Below are 15,508 nucleotides of genomic sequence, written 5' to 3'. Positions count from 1 at the left end.
AGGCATATCACCCATTAAAACGCAGCCTTGGCAGGGCCCCTGGCCAGGTGCCTGTGCAACCCGAAGCGGGCCCTGTTATGGCCTCAGCAGCCCAAGGTGAGTGGCGCTAACTCCGGCGCTTTCAGCGCGAGCCTCCCAGGAGGCGGGGTGGGCTCGGAGCCCAAGCCGCAGGACTCCCTGCGAAGGTGCCACGCGCAGCCGGCAGGCAGGTTGCAGCCCCTGGCGGCGGAGAAAAGCAGGGACACGTGCCCCAGCGTCAGGGAGCGGCTGGGCCGCTAGGGGGCCGCCGGACAACGAACAATCTCCCCACAAACCCGGCCCCACCCTCCCGAGTGGAACGTTCGGCAGCCCCGCCTCCCTCCGCCCTGCGGGAGGGAGGTGGGAGGAGCCCGGGACTCAGAAGACTCAGCCCAGACCTGGGGGCGCGGCCAGCCTCGCTCTGGTAGGGGGTGTGTTTGTGCGGAGCTGAGGGCCCAAGGTACGGAATAGTTTGGCCGCCCTGGGAGCCCGTCGCGGCTGCGACGTTTTGACGTGTGAAGGGGCGGGGCGGACGGCAGGCATCATGGTGGAGTCCAGCTGAGGGCGCGGGCTGGGAGGTGAGTCGTAACTGCCACCCCTCCCCCTCCCGGAGTCGTTTATTCAGCGTGTAGCCCCATCCCCTAGCGGGTCTCGCGGGGGCACAGCCCCCTCAGGCGCGTTTCTGGGGCTGCCGGGGGGCGCGGGCTGGCCCCTCAAGAGCAGCGCGGGGCGGTAACGCTCCCCCGCCCCGGCGCCTTGTGGTGGCCCATCCCCCCCACCTTCCCCCGCCTGCGAGCGGCGGCCCCCCGTGTTAACGGGAGGCGGGGGCGGCTTGTGCGGAGCCCCTGGGGTGGCAGTGCCCGGGGCCCTGCGCGGAGCGCGCGGCTGTGCTCTGTCCCCCAGCGTGGGCAGCCCCTTGGCAGTAACGGTAACGTCGTAGCCGGCTCCCGCCTGGCGCTGCTGGTGCGCAGCTCTCCACGTGTGTGTGTGGGAGGGGGCAGGATCATTGTCCCCATTTTACAGATGGAAGAAACCGAGGAGGCACCTGCCCGGCAATCCTGGGGCTCGTGTGGCTTGTGGGGACTCCGTAAGCGAGCGAGCGCGGAGCTGCCTGGCTGGGGTCCTGGTACCGTGGCACCGCTGGCTACCTGTGCGAGGAATCACCCAGTGTCTCCAGCAGGCTCTGCAGCTTGTGCTGTCTTGGCTTTTTTGCTGCCTATACCTGAGCCAGCTAGCTGCAGAGGCGCTCTGTGATTGCAGTGTGCATATCCTGGAGCACAGAGGTGAAATTACTTGCCTGGTCACCCAGTACGCCCGAGGCTACTGGGATTAAACCCAAGACTCCTGAGTTCCAGTCTGTTGTTCTAGCCATTAGGCAACACTGCTGGACCCATGTTCTAAGAATATGTTGGCTAAAGCTCAGCGTCTGGTTTTTTCCTCCCATGGTGTTTCAGTGTTATGAAAGATGACCAGATCGGTTAGTTCAGTCCACCATGATGCATTCAAACCAGAATCTTTTGAATGCCAAGGTTTGTCTATTCTTTCCTTTTAAAATATATATTTTTTTAATATGAAGATGAATCTGTGAGAAGGCCTGATGCAAATACTATCATCTGTGATGTGTTGGAACAGAAGTGACTGAACAGACAGATTTCAGAGTAGCAGCTGTGTTGGTCTGTATCCGTAAAAAGAAAAGGAGTACTTGTGGCACCTTAGAGACTAACAAATTTATTAGAGCATAAGCTTTTGTGAGCTACAGCTCACTTCATTGGATGCATGAAGTTCACAGACAGAAGCTCACATTTACTAATCAGTGATACTTATGTGGTCTCAGCTCAGTTCCTTCTAGGGCATATGTGGATGTCAAAAATCACCACTTTGTTAGCACTCTGCAGCAAGGACTGAATGATCAATAAGAGAAAAGTACTGACTTAATCCCGAGATGTGGTCTCTCTCAATCATTTGCTGCAATGGTAGCGCAGTGTTCAGGAACTTGCATTATTACTGCATGTACTGTATTCTGGTGGATAAATCAGGATCTTCCATTTATAGAGCTCTGAGATTAGTACCTTTCCAAAACACTAACACTAAACACTCTTAAAGAAAATAACGCACTTTAGAGTCAATATGTAGCTCATAGTGGTCATATTGTGCAAACTCATTAGGGTGACCAGACAGCAAGTGTGAAAAATCGGGACAGGTTGGGGGGTAATAGGAGACTATATAAGAAAAAGACCCCAAAATCGGGACTGTCCCTATAAAATTGGGACATCTGGTCACCCTAAAACTCATTAGTAAACAAAACTTTTATCAGTACACTTCTGCCACCTTAGACTTCTCTTTTTACACTGAATATTTATCCTTATCTGGAATAGCTGCCTTACTGCAGGAGTCTGTAAAGATGTTCCTCAGGTGCCAAATGCAGAGTGCAAGTACACAGCCAAAATTGAAGTGGTTACTAAGTTATGTATTTAAGAACACATAAATCAAATTCAATAACTGATATTCTATCTATGGCAGACTTGTGAGTATGTTTAGGTGAATCTTGTCTCTAAGAGCCTTTTCTACTTTTCAGATACTTTATTCAAGAGAACTTAAGACACGTTGCATAAATCAAGGTATGTTTTTAGTCTGGTCATGGTGTTTTAGTATGTTGCTTTAGAGCGATCTAATTTTTTTCATTTTATGAACCTGAAAATAGGGTTTGTCTAATTTTAAAATGCTTTGTTCCATAACTTCTCTCACTTCATCTAGACCTTACTTAAGAAAAGAGCAGTAGTGTCTTGGAGCAATTATTGTTTCCAAGGGCCTGTTTACCCCTCTCTTAGCATAAATTTTTGGTTTTCTGTTCATACAAGGTGGACTGGTTTAACTAAATCAATTTAAACATTTGTTTTTAAATTTAGTTAGATTGGTGCAGACTTCTACACAGATACTTAAATCAGTTTAACCCAGGCTTATACTGATTTAGCTAAGATGGTAAGGAATTGATTTAACACAGTCGTCGTAAGACAGGCTTAAATTGAGTTATGAGCGTTCACAGAGGGTTTTGTACCTGTTTGATTTTTAAATCACACGTTTAATTAAACCATTGCAGTATGGTGTGTATATTGGGCCTGTGTGGTGTTTTATTGCATGCTAGAGGAAGAAACTTCAGACTGGGGAAAATGAATAATATAAACTTAATTGATTACCTTTTATAACTTACTTCTGGAGTGTTTCATTCATGGTTAGTTATGTTCTCAGGTTAGCAGTATAAGTTGACTGCTAACATTATGTCCATCTTGTTTTTTATTAATTTATTGACTTGCCAGCTTGAAATATTCATATACATGTGTGCCTGTATAATTTAGGTTTTAAAAGGACTGAGATATTGTTGATGAAACTTTCTGTTGCAGCTGGAAGGTCTCAAACTTGAAACTGAACTTCACTAACAAAATGTTTTGTCTACTGTGTGGAACCATGGATAGTGCATATTAGAATATTGAGCTGCTTGTAAAAAGTAAATAAGATTCCTGAGACACAGACTTAAAGGTGACCTGCAAAGGAAAAAAACAAAGATTCTGGCCCCATTTTAGCTTCTTTGTAATTTAATGCATATGCATACAGTATATCTGAAATGTTTTTGTTAGTGTTTTTTCTGTTTGATTTTGTACAGTAGCTCCTCACTTAAAGTCGTCCCAGTTAACGTTGTTTCGTTGCTATGTTGCTGATCAATTAGGGAACATGCTCGTTTAAAGTTGTGCAATGCTCCCTTCTGATGTTGTTTGGGAGCCACCTGATTTGTCCACTGCTTGCAGGAAGAGCAGCCCATTGCAGCTAGCTGGTGGGGGCTTGGAACCAGGGTGGACCAGAAGCCCTGCTCAGGGGTGGCAGGTTTGTAGAAATTTTGGTGATGCTCTGAACCCGCCCCCCCCCCCAAACTCCATCCCCCACCTGCCCAAGGCTCTGGGAAGGAGTTTGGGTGCGGGAGGAGGTCTGGGGTGCAGGCCCTAGGCTGGGGCAGGAGATTGGGGTGCAGGGTGCAGGCCCTGGGAGGGAGTTTGGGGATGGGAAGGGCTCAGGGCAAGAGTAGCGGTGTAAGGGGTGAGGGCTCTGGGGTTGGGAATGAGGGGTTTGGGGTGTGGGAAGGGCTCAGGGTGAGAGTAGGAGTGTGGGGGTGAGGGCTCTGTCTGGGGCTGGTGGGTTTGGGGGGTTAGAGAGGCTCAGGGCTGGGGCAGAGGGTTGGAGTGCAGGGGGATGAGGGCTCTGGCTGGGACTGGGGATAAGGTGTTTGGGGTGTTAGAGGGGCTCAGGGCTAGGGTTGAGGGTGCGGTGGTGGGGTAAAAGCTCTGGCTGGGGGTGTGGGCTCTAGGGTGCGGCAGGGCTGGGGATGAATTTGGGGTACAGGCAGACTGCTCTGGGACAGGGGCCAGAGAGGAGGACTCCCCCCAGCCCTTTCCCTGCCGGTAGTAGCGAGCTCTGGGGCAGGAGCCTCTCTTTCCTGCCCCCCCAGCAGCACACTCACCCCCACCACTGTCACTGCATGTGCTTCTAGGGCCCCTCTCAGGTCCAGGAATCTCCCTTGCCTCCCCCTTGGTGGGTGCTGGGGGGTGCTGCGTGCGCCTCCTCCCCTGCTGTTGCCCCTGACTGTAGCCTCACTGGGGGGTGAGGGATGGGGCTGCCTCCTTGCCCAGCATGGGGCAGGAGCGGTGACTGTGGGCGGAGGGGTCCCCTCTGCTGGTGGAGGGTCCCGCCGGAAAAGGGAAGGGTCTGGGGTGGAAGGGCAAGCTCAGCCAGTATGCCTCAGGCAGTGGAGATGGGGGGCAATAGGACCCTGCGGCAGCAGTTGCTGCCGGGAGGCAACATAGAGCTTCAGGGAAGAGGCAGAGGCAGGGATGCTCTGCTCCGGGGAGGGGAGTGGGGGCAGCAAGAGAGGGCCGGGGGAACCTGCCCCCTTGTCAAGGTTCCTCCCCCACTCTGAACTCTAGGGTACAGATGTGGGGACCTGCATGAAAAACCTCCTAAGCTTATCTTTACCAGCTTAGGTCAAAACTTCCCCAAGGTACAAAATATTCCACCCTTTGTCCTTGGATTGGCCGCTGCCACCACCAAACTAATACTGGTTACTGGGGAAGAGCTGTTTGGACGCGTCTTTCCCCCCAAAATACTTCCCAAAACCTTGCACCCCACTTCCTGGACAAGGTTTGGTAAAAAGCCTCACCAATTTGCCTAGGTGACTACAGACCCAGACCCTTGGATTTTAAGAACAATGAACAATCCTCCCAACACTTGCACCCCCCCTTTCCTGGGAAATGTTGGATAAAAAGCCTCACCAATTTGCATAGGTGACCACAGACCCAAACCCTTGGATCTGAGAACAATGAAAAAGCATTCAGTTTTCTTACAAGAAGACTTTTAATAAAAATAGAAGTAAATAGAAATAAAGAAATCCCCCCTGTAAAATCAGGATGGTAGATATCTTACAGGGTAATTAGATTCAAAAACATAGAGAACCCCTCTAGGCAAAACCTTAAGTTACAAAAAAGATACACAGACAGAAATAGTTATTCTATTCAGCACAATTCTTTTCTCAGCCATTTAAAGAAATCATAATCTAACACATACCTAGCTAGATTACTTACTAAAAGTTCTAAGACTCCATTCCTGGTCTATCCCTGGCAGAAACCAGCATATAGACAGACATACAGACCCTTTGTTTCTCTCCCTCCTCCCAGCTTTTGAAAGTATCTTGTCTCCTCATTGGTCATTTTGGTCAGGTGCCAGCGAGGTTACCTTTAGCTTCTTAACCCTTTACAGGTGAGAGGAGCTTTCCCCTGGCCAGGAGGGATTTCAAAGGGGTTTACCCTTCCCTTTATATTTATGACACCCCCCCAAACTTGGCCCCAAATATTGGTGGAGCTTTGCCCCTGGGCTCTGAATATTGCTGGTGCTAAGCCACCATGTGGAGATATAACTTGCCGCTATCAGCTCCTGGCTCCCCTAAGTTCCCTGTGCAGCAGCCATCCAGCAGGCTACCAATTGCTAGCAGTTCAGCTGTGCCTCCCCCCACAGCCATGTGCTGCTCCTGTTATACCTATAAAATAAAAACCAGCAGGATCTTATGAAAGGGGAAAAGGTAAAATGCCACATTTGTTGTGAATACAAACTGCAAGATTTTTATCATAGTTACCAGCCTTAGAGTTGCTCATGCCAAGCCACTGGCCAGGTGGCCTGGACATGAGGAGGGAGCAGGGCCTTGTCAGTTGCTCATCTGATGCTCCTGGAAGTTGGTTTTCAGAATCAGACCCCAAAGTTCTCACTTTCTAGAGTCCATTTCTATAGGAATTTCTTCCTATGCTAGTTTATGGGAATTGCTTCATCATGCTGCTGCTGAATCAATCAGCAGATGGCACATTCCTGATGGCTCCGTGCTGCCAGATGTTATCTTGTTCTTTGGTTCTCCCATTCTTGAGGCTGTTGAGTGGATTCCAGTCTGCCCTCCGGGGGTCCTCTGGTTATTTCCACTTGACGCCTTCTTCAGCCGATGGACAGTGGATTCTTTGGCTGGCACCTCCCTGATCATTCAGTTGTTATCCACACCAAGCATCCATCCACATACATCCTCTATCTCTATTTTAATCACAATTGTTAACAAAGCGAGATGAATACAACAAAAGGGCGTGGGGGAAGAAGGAGGCTAATGTCAGGGTGTCCCTCTCCCCCCTACTCCTGCCCCCCACTTACCCCTTCTCCATATAGAGCAGGGTGGGGACAGGACAGGGCTCAGGACAGAGAGCTTGCTGGCCACAGCTGCTGTTTCAACTTCCTGATTTTTTTTAAAGGCAATATACTTAGAATGGGGTCAGCATACTTAAAGGGGCAATGCACATCTCTGTCCCCCACACACAAGGTGTGTGTGTGTCTATCTGCCATGCTGTTTCCCCTCCTTCCATTCATGCTGCCTTGTAGAGTGTGAGGCTACATTAACAACAGTGTGTTAACCCTTGAGGGCTCAGTCGAATGATAGTTCATCATTTAGCAGTTCATCATTCCCTGGGAAATATCCCACCCTCTGATTTCACCACTTCAACCAAGCTTCACAGTCATCATTGCTGTGTACAGTATTAAATTGTTTGTTTAAAATGTAGTGTGTGTGTGTATATAAAAAAATAGGTTTTTGTCTGGTGAAAAAAATTTCCCTGGAACCTAACCCCCCCCCCCATTTACATTAATTCTTATGGGGAAATTGGATTCACTTAACATCGTTTTGCTTAAAGTTGCATTTTTTCAGAAGATAACTACAACGTTACGTGAGGAGTTATTGTACCTGAGAAATTCAGGTCTTATCTATCATTGGTAACTTGGAAAATAGTGAAATTGGCATCAGGATAGATGGAAAGCTCAGCATATGAGGCTATGTCTACACTACAGCCTATGTCAGCATAACTTTCATTGTTTAAGGTGGTGATTAAGCCTCTCCCTTGAGCAACATAAGTTACACTGACATAAGCACTCATGTGTATAGGGCTAAGTCGACGGACTTAACTTCTGCTGATCGTGGAGGTGGGGTTTTTATGCTAATCGGCTGCTGGGGTTGGCCGGCCGCCGTGGGACTGCTGGGGGCCGGCTGGCCGACCCGGGGTTAACTGTTAAGGCGGGTTAACTGTTGCTTACCGGTTAACCTTTTACATCTGTTGCTCACCCGGGGAGGGGGCGCGCGCACACACACACACACACACACACACACACCCCCCCCCCCCCAACCCATCTGACCTTCTCTACCTGGTGCTCTGTCCTCCACGCCTGGCTGGACCCCCAGGACGGACCTGCCTTTCCTGGTGCTGTGTCTTCCTGAGGCAAGACATTGGCGGGGAAAGAAGGGTCATATGCCCCTCCTCTCCAGATTTCTGCCAGGGTTTGCACCAGAATGTGGCCAGCAGCAGCCTTTCAGCACTGTGTGGGAGGGAAGGGATGGGAGCTGCTTCCAGTGTCAGGGGAAGAGGGGGTGGAAGGGATGACCTGGCCTGTGTGTTTACAGAGCTCATCGCTTCTCCTCCCCACCCCATCGCAGGTTGGAAGCAGCTTGTTCCTGCCTGCCTGCAGTATCAAAAGGCAGCTAACACCTCCAGACTGCTGCTGGCCATTGACAAAACCCAGCCACTTCCTGGCTACAGTGTGGGCAGGAAGGGGTTAAGCCCTCAGAATACATTGTCACCAGGAAACCTGACTGCAGCAAACTCGGCTGGAGAGGTGGCTCAGGAGGGGAGCGTGCCTAGGGGACGGAGCAACCCCTTGCTCCCTGGGGCGAGGGTGTGTGTGGAAAGGGTGCTAAGCCCCTGCTGCAGGAGCTGCTGTGGAGCCTGTAGATTTGGGACATGAACAGGCTGAAAATCGCTTCCACCCCCTGCCACTTTTGAGCTTAGCTGAGAGGCAGAGAGGCTTCCCCATGCCAGTGCTGTGTGGGGCTTTGGCACAGGCAGGGCTTGGCTCCTCCTGGCCAGTGTTCTGGGCTGGAGGGTCTTGGGCTTTCCTGGGGCGCCAGCCCAGCCAGAGGCAGTGGGGGCAGGAAGGAGCCTGCTGGCCGGGCTGTTCGTGAGCTGAGTGCTCCAACCAGGGGCTGGTTCTCTGGGCATGGGATGCACCCTGCCGGGGAGGACATGGAAGAGCAGTGGGTTGCAGGGAGTTGTGAAGGGGCAAAGCAAGGAGAGGACAGCAAGAGGGGGAACGCTTAAAGGGCCGATTGGTGGGCAACATAGACGACATGTTACTGGCCACCATCTGGCGCCTGCCTGCACTCACTAGCCACCGCAGCTTGCAGTGCGCAGCCAGTGTTGGTTGGAAGTGGGATGGGGCTCTGCTGGCTGAGAGCTGGAACACAGCAGGGGCCGTGCTGACAGACCAGCAGGGGAGCGGCTGACCCTGCCAGCTGCATCTTCACCCTGCCACCAGCCTTGCACACCCTTCCCCTATCGTTGGCCACTGGAACCTCCAACTCACCGCTGGTGGACGGGTGGCTGGCAAACAGGGGTCCAGCCAGCAGCTATAGGGGATCTGTCAGTAGTGATGGGGGAGACAGAAAATCTGGGACAGTTTGCCCGTTTTTAAGGAAATGTTGGGACAGTTGCAGGAGGGCTTAAAAACAGGACATCTGGTCACCCTACACTTATCCTGTGACACTCAGCATCCATTTAATCAGTAACAACATTTCCCAGGGTCAAAGATTCTAGTGCCTATAACGTTGCACACCAGTAGCAGATGACAGGTTAGCATGCATCCTAAAACACCAAAATCCCCTCAATAGGTACTCAGCAGGATAACAAGTCTCTTGGGCCGCTATAGTGCATCAGGTAAAGAGAGATCTATGCTGATGGGAGAGAGCTCTCCTGTTGACGTAAGAAAAACCCACCTCCATGAGCAGCATAAGCTATGTTGCAGCAGAAGCTCTCCTGCTGACGTAGTACTGTGCGCATGAATGCTAATGTTGGTATAACTTAATGTTGTTCGCGGGGTGCTGCCATAGGCTGTAGTGTAGACACAGCCTTACTGTATTAGCCCTGCACAACCAAAACCCTCATCTGGGCAAGAAAATTTAAAAGAATATCAACTTAAACCCCACATTTCAGTTGGAATATTTTTTCATTCTCCCTATATCTTTAATGGAGAGTGCTGCTTTGCACTTCTAAAATGTCTTTCAAAGGATATCAAAGTATTTTATAAACATTAAGCTCCATAATTCCACACACACATTAGTATTTTCTCCTCTAAAATGAAGATGTTGAGGGCAGAGTTAGCGTTTGAAAAATGGCATTGTGGGGTTCCATATTTATTGCATCCTGATGATTCCACATCAGATTTGCTCAGTCTAAAAGTAAAAAAATGTTTTTTCTGACACCACTGAAAACTCAACCTGGAATCTTAGAGCCTTGTACTTAGTCTTGAGCATCATCAATAGAAATAAAAGATTCAGTTGTAATGCTGCTGATGTATAAAAAATGATACAGAATCCAGCTTCGTGTCCCATAGCTATGTTGGTTCTACCAGTCTAGCCAGGATACAAAACATGTTATAACTTTTTTTTTTTTGTAATGACTGAATACACACACAGTGAAACAGATGTCAAGAAGAACAACATTGTTTTTACTCAGTCACTTTCTTAATCATAACCATACTGACTTGCTCAAAATCAGAGTGAGTTAGAAGCAGAGGCAGGAGTAGTACTAAAAACACTGATTCACAATTCCTTGGTATAACAAATTAGACACATTCCCTAACTCACTTCCAGTAGCAAGGATTCACCTGTAATGTACTCTGATACGAAGTACAGTACACTCCCGTTTATCCAAATGGTCTTGGGGACAGCCTAAACTTTCAGATAATCGGGCACTCACATAAACGTGAGTGCTACCAACCAACATAAGGAGCATGGGGGATGCACTCTGGATTCAGATAACCTAATTCCTTTTATCTGAAAATCCCAGTTTATTGAAATTATACTGTACTATAAGTGCCAGGTATTATTTTAAAATCATTTTATCTGACCTGCCTCCACCTCCTGATTGATGAACAATACGCCTCCACCTCCTGATTGATGAACAATACCAATGAACAATACAGGCGATGCCAGCCATGCTTAAATGGTTAACCATTTAAATGACATATTTTTTAATCGTTTAAACGGTTAACTTTTAAAATGGTATTTACATGCCTAGTGTGAACCCTGAAGTCTTAAAGATAAGAAGGTAAATATAAAGAATCCAACTATGCAGTATTTCTTCCTAAAGGGGGATCAGTCAACTTGATGTTAATTTGAACGATTGTACTGCATAGTTCTGATTGATTACCGTTGAACTCGCTTGAGTACGAGTAATTTTACCAGGTGTCCTATATTCAGCATAGGGAAATATGGTCACCCTATATAAGTGGCATTATAAAATTGTAGTTATCTTTTGAGTTTGTATATAGACTAGTTTTTTGAGGTGTTGAATTTGCTTGTCTGAATTGTATTTACCGAAGGGTTTGATTAATTTGGCAGTTACAGCTTCAATGTCATGTGTTAGTATTGTTGTCCTGAATAGACTAGGTTGCCCGCCACTATGAGCTCTTTCACAGAATTCTTGATGAATGTGTTATTTTCCTTTTGTACTTGTTGATAGCCCATGTGATCGCAGTAGTATAAAAATATGTTAAGAATCAGACATGAGCTTCAAGCCAGAAAACTAGATGTTACTTGGTATGCCCAAGTATTGAATGTATTGCTGAAATGTGGTTGACTTACATTTCTTATGTGCAATACTTAAATACAGTGGGGATAAGATAAGGGTTAGTTTTCACTCTTACCCTTACGTTTTTTGGCTTTAATCTTAAACAAGCAGAAATAAAGGGAGAGAAATCATATGCAGGTTTATGAGTTGATACCATGGACCCCTTGCTGTTCAAGGGTCTGATCTTGCAAATCTTTATATGAGTAGTTTTATGGATTCTAGTGGGACCACTTGCAGGATAAGGTCCAAATTTGTACTTGATCTGTTCAGTTCTATACTGCTGGAATAAATAACCATGCATACCACACGGTGCATTGGAGAAATCTTGTTTCCCATGGCCAGAGACTTAAGGGTTTTTTTGTTTTGTTTGTTTTCGTTGGTTTTTCTTTTTTGACTCAATAGACCAGTGACCCCAAGACTATTTACCTCATGCCCTCCCCAACCCCTCTCTGCATTCCCCCTGAGCTGTGGCTGGGAGTGGAGCCGTGGCTCTGGGGCGCTGGACAGGGTAAGGGGGCTGGCAGCTGGGACCCTGGGCCAGGAGAGGAGCTGGGTGGTGCCTCCCCCGGCGGGAGCTGGCCTGGGCCCCAGCTGCGCCCCCCTGAATATTCTGCCCCACAGTTTGGGGACCTCTGCAATAGACTGATTTATTTAGGAGCATTTATGTTCTGTATCGGTTGGTCTTTGTAAACTATATTGAAAAATCTTTATAAAATGTATTTGGAAGGTGGAAACTGGTAACCATGGACAGTTACTAAAATTACAGTTTCTTTTTAGAGGCACTTGAATATGGTGATGGGCACAGTATAAGATTTTGTATTTAAAGGAGGTAACGATTTTGAGGGTCTTCTAGTTGCAGTGGTTAAAACCCATATTTCAGCAGGTGGATGGAGTGAACTTTGTGTTCCTGAACATAGAGATCTGCAATGAAAAAATTGACAGCGGACTCATAACTAGGGCTCTACCAAATTCACAGCCATGAAAAACACGTCACGGACCGTGAAATCTGGTCTTCTGTGTGCTTTTACCCTAAACTATACAGATTTCACAGGGGAGACCAGTATTTCTTAAATTGAGGGGTCCTGACCCAAAAGGGAGTTGTGGGGGAGGGGCGCAAGGTTATTTTATGGGGCCCACGGTATTGCCACCCTTACTTCTGCTCTGCCTTCAGAGCTGGGTGGCTGGAGAACAGCAGCTGAAGAGTGGCAGCTGCTGACTGAGGGCTCGGTTCTGTAAGTAAGGGTGGCAATACCATATCATGCCATTATTACTTCTGCACTGCTGCTGGTCGTGGCTCTGCCTTCAGAGCTGGGTGACTGGCCAGCAGCCGCCGCTCTCCAGCTGCCCAGCTCTGAATGTGGCGCCGCTGCCAGCAGGAGCAAGGGTAGCAGTGCCGCAACCCTCCCCCACGACTCCTTTTTGGGTTAGGACCTCTACAATTACAACACCGTGAAATTTTAGATTTAAATACCTGAAATGTCTTCTTTTTAAAATCTTATGACCATGAAATTGACCACAATGCACCATGAATTTGGTAGGGCCCTACCCATAACCTGTTGGTGTCCCTCAACATTCCACTGCGATTTGAGAAGTAAGAGTTTGTCCTTTTCTCTTGTTCTTTTGCTCCCTGGCTTGTCAGGATGGGAGAGCACCATGGGGCTGCTGCGATCGATGTGGAGTACTTTCCTGCTAAATGTGGATTGTCCGACTAGCATAATTCTGGTCGTTACTGGAGAATGCTACTATGGATCTGGTCTCATTCAGAAAGGAGTTATAATGACCATGCTGGAACACTGTTTCCACATTTTACTTGTCAAGAATAATCCTCAATGTGTATGGGGATGGGTGGGCAGGCAGAGAAAGGGAGAATGAAGATTGTTGTGAAGCTTCAAAGGTAAAGATTCTATGCCAAATTCAGTGCTGTAAATCTGTTCTATAGAACGGCGTCAATTTGTGTAACAGTTAAATGTTTAAATACAAAAATTCCAGGATGCTTCAAGTTGGGGCTGGTGTTGGTTGTGAGCATGGTCGGGTTTTCTTTCTTCTCCTGCGCTATCATAAACATGGGTTAAGAATGCCACTCCATCTTTTTCTCTGGGTTTCTCTGGACTGATACTTTATGTTTAAACATACAGTAGGACTTAGTGGTTTTCTTTTGGACTCTTACATACAAAAAAACCCTGTTAAATTTTATCCTAGTAGATGATAAAACATATTTATCTATAAAGGTTCATAAATGCCAGTTCAGGATTGTTTTTTCCATTAAACGAGACTTCTCTTTTTCCAAGGAACTGTGTAGAGTTTGCTTACAGTTTATGCTAACTCAGTAGATTAAATGACATTAAGCTATTACACTACTAGATTATTACTCCTTAGTTTTTTTTTAAAAGATAACTGAATATTGGTATGTATGTTTGTTCAAGCCAAACTTACTTCAGGTTGAGGTCTTGTATAACCAGATCATGACTCAGGCCTTGATCCTGAAAAAGCTCTCAAGTGCTAAATTTACATATATGAATCATCCAGTGAAGCCAATGGAACTGTGTATTTGTCTAAGGCCTGGTTTACACTACGAGTTTAGGTCGAATTTAGCAGTGTTACCTCGATTTAACCCTGCACCCATCCACATGATGAAGCCCTTTTTTTCGACTTAAAGGGCTCTTAAAATTGATTTCTTTACTCCACCCCCGACGAGGGGATTAGCGCTGAAATCGGTCTTGCTGGGTCGAATTTGGGATAGTGTGGACGCAATTCGACGGTATTGGCTTCTGGGAGCTATCCCAGAGTGCTCAGTAGTGACCGCTCTGGACAGAGCTCTCAACTCAGATGCACTGGCCAGGTAGACAGGAAAAGGCCTGCGAACTTTTCAGTCTAATTTCCTGTTTGGCCAGCATGGCGAGCTCACCTGCACAGGTCACCATGCAGAGCCCATCAGCGCAGGAAACCATGCAGTCCCAGAATCGCCGAAGAGCTCCAGCATGGACCGAACGGGGGGTACGGGATCTGATTGCTGTATGGGGAGACAAATCCGTGCTGGCAGAACTCAGTTCGAAAAAACGAAATGCCAAAACATTTGAAAAAATCTCCCAAGGGCATGAAGGACAGAGGCTATAACAGGGACCCACAGCAGTGCTGCATGAAAATTAAGGAGCTCAGGCAAGCCTACCAAAAAACCAGAGAGGCAAACGGCCGCTCCAGTTCAGAGCCCAAGACATGATGCTTCTATGATGAGCTGCATGCCATTCTAGGGGTTTCAGTCACCACTACCCCCAACCCTGTGCTTTGACTCCATCCAAGGACTGGGAGTCAACACGGAAGTGGGTTTTGGGGGCGAGGAAGATGATGAGGAGGAGGTTGTAGATAGCTGACAGCAAGGAAGCGGAGAAACTGGTTTCCCTAACAGCCAGGATCTGTTTATCACCCTGGACTGGAGCCACTACCCCCCGAACCCACCCAAGGTGGGCTCCTGGACCCTGAAGGTGGAGAAGGAGCCTCTGATGAGTGTACCTTTGTAAATATTATACATGGTTTAAAAGCAAGCATATTTAATGATTGATTTGCCCTTGAATTTGTGGCCAGTATAGCTACTGGAAAAGTCTGTTAACGTGTCTGGGAATGGAGCGGAAATCCTCCAGGGAACATCTCCATAAAGCTCTCCTGGATGTACTTCCAAAGCCTTTGCAAAAGGTTTCCGGGGAGGGCAGCCTTATTCCGTTCTTCATGGCAGGACACTTTACCACGCCAGGCCAGTAGCACGTAGTCGGGAATCATTGCAGAGCAAAGCATTGCAACGTATGGTCCCGGTGTTTGCTGGCATTCAAACAACATCCGTTCTTTATCTCTCTGTGTTACCCTCAGGAGAGTGATGTCATTCATGGTCACCTGGTTGAAATAGGGTGGTTTTAGTAAGCGGACATTCAGAGTTCCTGCTGGGCTGTTTGCCTGTGGCTGAACAGAAATCGTCCCTGCTTTTAGCCATGCAATGGAGGGAGGGGTGAAGCCATCATCCCAGAGAATTGGGTGTGTGTATGTGCGTGTGTGGTGGGGGGTTAGTTGGGTTTCTGCTGCATGTTAACCCGGAAACCACAACCCCTCCTTTTAAATTGCCAACCTATTTTAAATGGCCAACCCAACGGCTACTTTGTATGGGAAATGGGAGCGCTGCTGTTTGAAACCATTCCCACATGTTATGAAGGTTAAAGAAGCCAAAAGAGCGTGGCTTACCATGGCTGCCTGCAAGCCGAATT

At 47.9% G+C, this 15,508-nt stretch overlaps 1 protein-coding gene across 4 annotated transcripts in view; it reads left to right on the top strand.

Moving 5' to 3' along the window:
• Positions 1-471: 471 nt before the first annotated feature.
• The window catches only part of CDKAL1 (CDKAL1 threonylcarbamoyladenosine tRNA methylthiotransferase), a 665,563-nt gene continuing 650,526 nt past the window's right edge, over positions 472-15,508 (top strand). The window contains exons 1-2 of one of the 4 annotated variants that reach the window (XM_073331895.2): positions 473-596; positions 2,594-2,636. Coding sequence is in view for 1 of the 4 variants with exons in the window: in XM_078851603.1 (XP_078707729.1) it covers positions 1,512-1,547; positions 2,594-2,636 (79 nt within the window). In the remaining 3 variants the exon portion in view is untranslated. Of the gene's footprint in view, positions 597-682; positions 1,548-2,593; positions 2,637-15,508 lie in introns of those variants that run through there. The other 3 variants (XM_078851603.1, XM_078851601.1, XM_078851602.1) reach the window with 3 other exon arrangements.

This window comes from Lepidochelys kempii, chromosome 2 (genome assembly GCF_965140285.1).
Source record: "Lepidochelys kempii isolate rLepKem1 chromosome 2, rLepKem1.hap1, whole genome shotgun sequence".
NCBI lineage: Eukaryota > Metazoa > Chordata > Testudines > Cheloniidae > Lepidochelys > Lepidochelys kempii.
This window is presented reverse-complemented; position numbering and strand designations above follow the sequence as displayed.